Source organism: Chrysochloris asiatica, unplaced genomic scaffold (assembly GCF_000296735.1).
Source record: "Chrysochloris asiatica unplaced genomic scaffold, ChrAsi1.0 scaffold00018, whole genome shotgun sequence".
Taxonomy (NCBI): Eukaryota; Metazoa; Chordata; class Mammalia; order Afrosoricida; family Chrysochloridae; genus Chrysochloris; species Chrysochloris asiatica.
In genome coordinates, this window is record NW_006408536.1 from 99,378 (window position 1) to 108,822 (window position 9,445).

Consider the following 9,445-nt stretch of genomic DNA (forward strand, 5'->3'; position numbering starts at 1 on the left):
GAAGATCGTAGAAGAATTGATGCCTTTGAGTTGTGGTGTTGGAGGAGAATACTAAAAGTGCCATGGACTGCCAAAAGAACCAACAGATCTGTTTTGGAATAAGTGCAGCCAAAGTGCTCCTTGGAGGCCAAGATGGCTAAACTTCGTCTCTCATACTTTGGACAGATTGTCCGGAGAGAACAGTCGCTGGAGGTGATAGGGCTAAAGTAATCGAAGCCCTTGTCATAATTGGGAAGAGAAAACTATTAAACAACTATACACTGTTAGAAAAATATATAGTTACACAGTATCTTAAGATTTTTAAGGGTTCAGGGGAAAGAGAGTGTGGTGTACTGAATTAACCAGTGTCTCTTCTAGCCATAGGGAGCTCTGGCAGTGCAGTGGTTACAAGTCGGGCTGCCAACCTCAAGGTCAGCAGTTTGATACTACCAGCAGTTCCGTGGGAAAAAGATGAGGTGTTCTGCTCCCGTAAAGATTTACAGCCTTGGAAACCCTTTGCAGGGTCACTATGAGTCGGAACCGACTCCATGGTATTTACCAACAACAACAACAACTTCTAGCCATAGTCTGTAACTACCACCAATCAACGTTTCTGCCCTGCTGGGTCTGGGTAAGAAAGGTGGGAGAAGATACTGATCGGAAGACATGACTCAGCTGTGGATGTTAGCAGAGCTCATTGTAATTGTAAAAACTTGAAACTCTAGCATGGGTTTAAAATAAACCATCTCAGAAGCAGGAGGGAGGATCTCACTGTCATCAAAGAACAGACAGCAGTGAAGCAAGTCCTTTGAACCCTGAGATAAAGCAGTGGACATCACAGTCCACCAAACAAGTAAAGCTGAGTGACTCTGGGCAGGATGCAGGTAGAATCGGGTGCCTCCAGGCAAAATTAAGTGGGGGAAACTGGATTTGCAGACCCAGGAAGCTATACCCCACTGCCTTCAGGTTGACGCTATGGGCATTTATCAGCAGCTGAGTGGAACAACTCAGCCCTGAGAGTTTCTGACCTAAAATCGGAACCTGATAACTTCCCTAAGAAACTCTATAACTGTGACTATAGTGTGTAAGTTCTCTGTGGCCATTGCAATGGATTGTCAAACCCAACAGAGGAATAGAGAGGATTATGAAAGGAGTGATTTGTTGTCAGTATTGCTGCAGGGAGAGATGGAGGAATAGGTGGAGGGAGCATAGGGCATTTTGAGAAAGCAGCAGCAGCAGCAGAATACTGTAATGGTGGACACATGACATGCTGTTGTCAAAATCCATAGTACTATCTGTATAAGACAAAGAGTGAAGTGAACCCTCATGTGAACTATGAACTAGGGACTTTAGTTGATAATAATGTATCAAAATTGGCTCCTCAATGATAACAACTGTACCACACTAATACAAAATGTTAGTACAAGAAGAAACTTCTGAGTGGGTATAAAGGGGGGTACCATAGTCAAGGTTTGTATCAACTTGGCTGGGCCAGGATTCTTAGTGCTTTAGCAGTTAAGATGTAATGATCACCTCTAATATAATATAATCAACCCCATGGAATGATCTGATGTGATCAGCTCTGATGTAATGATTAAATGTGTTATAAATTCTCACTTCTAGGATGTTAATGAGGTTGGATGCAATCTACAGGATTAGGTTGTATCTTGAGCCTTACTCTTATATGAGATATAAAAAGAGAGAGAAGTGAGCAGAGAGGAAGGGCCCTACTACCACACCAAGACAGAAGAACCAGGAGTGGAGTGCATCCGCCTTTAGATCTGGGTCCCTGCACCGTGAAGCTCCAGAGGAAGACTGATGTCAAGACACATGGAGAATACCAAGGAATGCTGGACTGACAGATGCTGAATTCCGACTTCTAGAAGGCCTTCTAAACTGTGAAAGAATACTTTTCTGGTTGTGAACACCATACACTTGTGGTATTTCTGTTTTAGCAGCACTACAGAGCTAAGACAGGAGGTACATGGGAACACTGGGTGATTTTTCTGTGCCTAAAACTTCTAAAAAAAATAAGTTTGTAAAATATATATGTAACTAGTAAAGGAAATTTAAAAAAAGAAAGAAAGAACGTTGCCTCCAAATCAGCAGAGGAAGAAAAAAAGATAAAAAGACTTAAGATGCATAGCTACAGTCTCAGTTTTTGTGAAGGACAGAAAATTAAATTTTAATGTCTCAGATAGCTAAGCCTAATGACAATCTCTCAAATGAAAGGAGTTATTATGAAATGTACAATTTCTAAGCACTTACGGAAAAAGAAATTAAGTGTGACCAACTGGAATTAGCGTGAATTAACTGAAAGTTTTACCAATCTAGTTTTAGTACCCATTCTTATTTTGTTTGTTTTAATTTTCTGATGTTTGTCATCTACAAAGCATTAGAAAATATAGAAAAAAAAATCCTAACTGCTACATATTAGTGTTGTTATACATTAGTGTATGTGTGTTGTTGTTGTTAAAATTGCTAGATGAGCAGACAGAGAAAGTGACAGAGCTGAGATACAGTGAAATGAACACTGGACTTGGGAGGCCGCAGGCCTGTCTCCTTCACATACAAGGAAGAAGATGGAGAGGCTTTGACATCCAACATGCTCTATTTCCAACCATGATCTGCTACTTACCAGCTGTCAAATGAGACATGACCCAGGGCCAAGTGTTTCTCATTTCACTTTTCTAATCTAAGAGTGTATGGTACCATGTGATCTAATGTCTAAATTACTATTAGTCTAAGAAAAAAAGTTCTATGAATTGAAACAAAATAAAAAAGCATATGCTTGCGAAGTCTCCAGATGAGGCAAAACTGGATGAGTAAACAAACCAAAGAGTGCATAAGAATTGACTGCATTAGGATAGGCTGAAACTGCTCTCATGCAATTTAACAGGAAGAACAAAGACCTGAGTGTAGATTAATAAATCTTCAAAGCAAATGCAGAATGTGGTGGACTTTGACAACAGTTCAATGGAGAAACATTAATGCTAGATATTTTAACATATGATCCTGGAGTCAGGGTTATGATGGAATTACTGGACGCAGTAAACTGTCAGGCTAGAATAGCAGAAGCAGTGTCTATGGTAAGAGAGAAAACAGTCACAATATTGAGTATGGGTTGGAGCTTATGTACCTGCCCCTGCCCCCCCGCCCCCAAATTCCATTGCCATAGAGTTGATTCTAACCCACAGCAATCTCGCATATTTCAGAGTAGAACTGCACTGTCTTTCTTCTGTGGTCCCACTGAGTGAATTTGAACAGCCAATCTTTTGGTTAGTCCAAATCAAATGCATTTGAATTCTGACTTACAGAGTTTCTGAGGCTGTAAATGTTTATGGGATCAGAAAGCCTCTTCTTTGCTCAAAGAGTTGTGGGTGAGTTTGACTTGCTGACCCTGTGGTTAGCAGTCCAGTGGTGATCCAACAGCACCATTAGGGCAGGCAAGTGTAAATCATTTACACCACCCAGGGACCCAGATCATATGTAAATTATTATATTCCTTTTTGAAAGACGGTAACAAATTGGAATGAATTTAATGAAATCAGCTTACAACTAGAAAACATCTAGCAAATGTGACATCAGGGAACTCAAATAATTTCTTCTGGAGTAGGAGGACAGAAAAATTACTTGTTGCCTTCCAGTACTTGAATGCCCAATTTTTGGTGTCAGAAGGTTATCAGAAAAGCATACAAGACAAGGTTTTTCGTATTGGGAGAGACGACTAAGTGACTGATACCCAAGGGCCCTTTTCAGGTCTAAGGCATCTATAATTCTAAACCACTGATTGTTTCCTGTGGCTAAATGCAGAGAATACCAGAGCACAATGCTTACCTAAGCTTTACTGACTACACAAAGCTTTTGACTGTGGGGATCATGACAAGATATAGATAACATTGTGAAGAATTGGTACTCCAGAACACTTAATTGTGTTCATGAGGAAACTGCACATGGACCAAGGGACAGTCCTTAGAACACAACAAAAGGATACTGAATGGCTTAAAATCAGGAAAGGTGTGTGCCAGGGTTTTATCATTTCACTATACTTACACAATCTGTATGCTGAGTAAATAATCTGAGAAAATGGATTACAGGAAGAAAAATGTGACATCAGGATTGGAGGAAGATACATTAACAACCTACGATTTGTAAATGATACAACCTTCCTTGCTGAAAGAGAAGAGGGCTTAAAATCCTGATGAAGATCAAAGACTAGAGTCTTCAGTATGGACTGCATGTCAATATAAAGAAAACAAAAACCCTGTACTGGACCAAACAAATAACATCATGATAAATGGAGAAAAAATTGAAGTTGTCAAAGACTTCATTTTGCTTGGATCAACAATCAATGCTCAAGAAAGCAGCAGTCAGGAAATCAAACGAAACCTGCTGCAAAAGCCTTGTTGACGAATCTATGGTGTGTGTCCCTTACTAGTGCTGTTGACTCCAAGCACTCTATCTTTTGCTTGTTTGAAAATTGAGCCATGGGGATGAAGGGCCAGTCTCTGGGTTCCAGCAGTCTCTATCTGGCCAGTAAGCTGGTCTTTTTTTTTTTTTTTTTTTATGATTTTGAGTTTTAATAGACTTTTTCTCCCACTAGACCCAGGACTTGCTAATGTGATCCTTTCCCAACAGTTGGACAAAATTAAGAGGAGACAAGTGAAGAGAGTTCCTGCTCAGCCCCTTTATAATTTAAGCCCACTGGATCTCTTTGGAACACTGGAGCATTTTAGTTGTAAAACCACAGCATTTTCAAGCTAATAGGAATGTTAGAGATCAAGTCAATTCTACTATTAAACTTTGTTGTTGTTGTTGTTGTTGTTGTTGTTGTTAAGTGCTGTCGAGTCAGATCCGACCCATAGCGACCCTGTATTAAACTTTAGAGATAGAAAATCTTACATTGCAGAGTGAACAAGTATATGCCCAAATTTACCAGGATTAGTTAAGGAGCCAATAAAGTCAAATTCTCCTGGGAGTCCTGACTCTTAGCTCTGTCCAAGGTTCCTTCCTTACTAAAGAAGGCATTAGAAAACACTGTAATTTACATTATATTTGAATGTTTGTTACATTAGCCACAGTGATTCAAAACAACTTACTTCTAATGCATAATATACCGGCTTGTCTCTGCCTAGTTTGTAAGCCACCGTGGTCAGAAGGCCATGTTCAGAAAATACACACTGTATGGGACAGAAAGAATTTTCAGTAGTTGGGAAAATAAAAAGATAGCATGAAAAAATATATATTTAAAACTAAAATGATCAAGGTATAAAATAATTCAATAAAAATATGAATAAAGGGTAAATGATAAATCATAAGTCAAAATTATCAGTATTAAAAATGACACACTTAAACTCTGCAGAGTCTATTCCTTCTTCTAAATTAGAGTTACATTAAGCATCTGACAAGGTCCCAGTCTAGACTTCCTAATATGATTAAAAATATGTATAAAATTTCAAAGAGCTTGAAATGGTTCTTACTAGAACCATTCAAATGTATGGCTTTTATTAAGTTCTAAATTAAAGACGGTTGTTGTGCTTAGTTGTCATCAATTTTATTCCAACTGAGAAAGATTAAATGAAAACTGACAATTCAAAACTGATTTAATAGCAAATTATGCTCAAGCATTACTTTAATGAACTTAAATTTTTTAGCAATCCTTTAATTAAAAAACAAAACAAAACAACAGACTAACCTTATGACCTGTGTTACAAAGTAAGAAACAGCCTGTTCCATACCTATAGTTGGAGTGGGGTGGGGGGAAAATGAACAGTATGACAATTTTATTAATGCAAATTATGAGACATTAATTATACAAATAATCTAAACTGACATTTAATTTAGTACAATAAAAGCCACTACAGTAAAATTTTAGAAAAGTTTGAACACAAGTACCATTTTAAGATCACTATAGAAGGAAATGTACCGAGTGTAATTGTAATGGAAAAAATTTTAGGTATAGTATTTAGTTATTTATTCAGTCACAGCCTAAGGCTGTGTTTATAAACCATCACTGAAATACAACAAATAGTATATTCAGTCACAGTTGCATTGCTACTAATTATCCACGTGGGACGAAATACCATGACTGAGAGCCATTCACCAGAGGAACTGCCTAGCTCAGCTCTGTCATTAATACAATCATAAACAGAGAAGAAAGACTATCTTTTAGCACAAAGAGGAGGCGAGATCCAGAGCATGGGACAGTGTAGCTAGAACATAAGGACAGAAGTGGGACAAAAAGGGAAGGCCTGCTTTTCCCGTTCTCTCTATGTTATTGTTGTTATGTGCCATGGAGTCGGTTCCAACTCATAGAGACCCTGTACAGGGTTTCCGAGGCTGTAAATCTTTATGGGAGCAGAAAGCCTCATCTTTCTCCCGCAGAATAGCTGGTAGTTCCGAACTGCTGACCTTAAGGTTCGCAGCCAATTCGATAACAGTGGTGGGTGGCATAATCACACAATGGAACCCAATGGCATGGAAAGAATGGAATTTACTTTGTGTCCGATCAGCATAAGCTTTGGACTCTGCAACAAGTCTGGCACTTTGACATTAATGAGTAGTTTCCACTTGCATCAAGCCCAAAGTGATACCAGTATGTATGGGTCACCAGGAAAAAACTTTAAACAGAATTGGGAGAATAAAGAATAAGCCTGGCTTGGCTCTTCCCGGCTGAGCTCAAGATTCCCTCTCACAAGCCTAACTGCAGTGACATGTCTGTTCATTCATTGACAATGTTGTTGTTGTTGTGTGCCATTGAGTCAGTTCCAATTCATAGTGACCACACCAAGGCTCTCTTTGACAATACTCATAATATCTAGTCCTGTGCCATCTAAATATGTTTTGCGTACTGTCAATGAGAGCCCTGGTGTGGTGCTGTAGGATAAGCACTGGATTGCTAACTGCAGGGTCAAACCAACCAGCCACTCTCAGAAACCCCATACAGTGTCACTATGAGTTGGAACCGACTCAATGGCATACAATAACATTGCCAATGAATGAAAAGACACATCACTACAGTTAGGTCACAATACTCAAAGCAGTACAGTGGCAACTGTTTCCCTTTAAAATCCATATTATTCTTTCTTCCCAGAACCAAAAGCCCAAACAGTACCAAGTCCATTGCCTAATTGTACAGGGAGTTTATTCTGACTCACAGCAATCTTATAGGACAGAGTAGAAGTGCACCATAAAGTATCATTTTTATGGAAGCAGACTGATGATAAGTTTGAACCTTCAGGTTAGTAGACAAGTGCTTAACCACTATGCCACCAGGGCTGCTCCTTTTTCATGGGTTTTGGTTGTTACGTGCAATCGAGACAGTTCTGATCCAAAGTGACCCTGTATAGAGTTTCCGAGGAGCAGCTATCCTACATGACAATTAGCTCAGGACTGAGCAGTCCAGAGAGGTGTGCCAAAGATGATGTTCAAGACAAAGGTAAGTGGCCCTGGATGAAGCTGTGAAAGACAGAAAGGGTCTTCTTTATTCCACTCAATGCTTCTAGCATAGGAAATGAGGCATCTACCTAAGGTTCTGTCTTAAAAATGACATTTCATGCTCTAAATAATGTATGTTCATTCCTTCTACATATTATGTTGTTGTTAAGTGCCGTCGAGTCGGTTCCGACCCATAGCGACCCTGTACAGGGCTTCCGAGGGTGTAAATCTTTACGGGAGTAGAAAGCCTCATCTTTCTCCTGCGGAGTAGCTGGTAGTTTCGAACCACTGACCTTAAGGTTCACAGCCCGATTCGTAACCACTATGCTACCAGAGCTCCTATATTATAGACTATACTTAATATCAAATGTAAATTTGCAATCACCCATAATCCATTCTCCAACCCTGAACCAGAGATCTGCTTTCCATTCAATTCTGAGCTGTCATAGACTTCCTGCTGCAGTTCACAGATTAAACTTTCAGTTCTAATATCTCTATCCCCTTTCAGGACTTTATTCTGCCTATCATGAAACCCCCATTTATTTGACAACGTCCATCTCTTTTCTTAATTAGAAACTACACAAATCTTCTCTGGGCTTGTTGCTGTTGTCCCTAAGTGTTGTCAAGTCAGTTCTGACTAATATTGAACCTGTATAGGGTTTCTGAGCAGCAACTAGTGGGTTTAGACTGTCAACCTTACAGTTAGCAGTCCAGTGCTTATCCAACAGCGCCACAGCAGGACACCAAAACAAAAACAAACAAAATCCTCAGAACTTTGCATGACCCTGTTAATCTAACAAACTATCTAGCTTTCTCACGATTCCTGGATGATTGCATTTTTGGAAAGCACTTTCTGTTTTGCTCTATTTTCTACCTATCCATATCTCTTCTAACCATGTGGAACCTGGATTCCTCTTGAGCATTCCAGTAGACTTTCAGTAATGGATTGAACTGTGTTTCCCCGTCCCCTACACCCCCACCTCCAAAAAAGGTATGTTGAATATGACCCTGTTTGGAAACTGGGCCATTTAAGATGTTATCAGTTAGGTTACCTTGAGGTCATAATGCAGTAGGGTAGATCCAAATCCAATGTGACTAATGATCTTATGAAAGAAAAACTCCACAGAGACAGAGAGAGGATAGTCATATGAAGATGGTGCTACATACCAAGAACACCAAAGATTGCTGGCCATCACCAGAAACCATGAAAGAAAGCTGAAGCAGATTCACTGTGAATCCTTAGAAGAAATCAGGCTTAACATCTGATTTTGAACTCCTAAGTCTCTAAAACTATAACACCGTAAATTTCTGTTCTTAGAAGTCACCCACTTTGTGGTATTGTTACAGTACTCCTAGAAAACCAATAGAATTTCATTCTTGGAGGTCACCAATGAAGTCCAAATTCCTTTGTCCAATAGTCTGTTGTCAGTTCTCAAATTTTTAGTAATATTTTGCGCTACTTTCCATGTTGTTGTTGTTAGGTGCCATCGAGTCGGTACTGACTCATAACAACCCTATGCACAACAGAACGAAACACAGCCCGGTCCTTGGCCAACCTCACAATTATTGCCATGCTTGAGCCCTCTTTGCCAATCCATCTCGCTGGGGGTCTATCTCTTTTTCTCTGACCCTCCACCTTACCAAACATGATATCCTTCGCCAGTGACTGGTCCCTCCTGACAACATGTCTGAAGTATAGGAGACGAAGTTTGGCCATCATGGTCTCCAAGGAGCACTCTGGCTGCAGTTCTTCCAACACAGATCTGTTGGTTCTTTTGGCAGCCCATGGCACTTTCAATAGTCTCCTCCAACACTATAACTGAAAAGCATCAATTCTTCTACAATCTTCCTGTCCAACTTTCACTTGCATATGAGGTTATTAAAAATACCATAGCTTGGGACAGGCACACCTTTAGTCCTCAAGCTGATATCTTTGTTCTTCAACACTTTAAAAAGGTCTTGTGCAGCAGATTTGCCTAATGCAATACGTCATTTGATTTCTTGACTGCTGCTTCCATGAGTGTTGATA

At 39.7% G+C, this 9,445-nt stretch overlaps 1 protein-coding gene across 3 annotated transcripts in view; it reads right to left on the minus strand.

Moving 5' to 3' along the window:
- LOC102839780 (glycerol kinase-like) overlaps positions 1-9,445 on the minus strand; it is a 101,130-nt gene that overhangs the window by 28,687 nt on the left and 62,998 nt on the right. For all 3 annotated transcript variants that reach the window (XM_006835557.1, XM_006835558.1, XM_006835556.1), the window contains 2 exons: positions 5,675-5,717; positions 5,079-5,159 (listed from right to left, as the gene is read on the minus strand). In XM_006835557.1, coding sequence (XP_006835620.1) covers positions 5,079-5,159; positions 5,675-5,717 — 124 coding nt within the window. The remainder of the gene's footprint in view (positions 1-5,078; positions 5,160-5,674; positions 5,718-9,445) is intronic.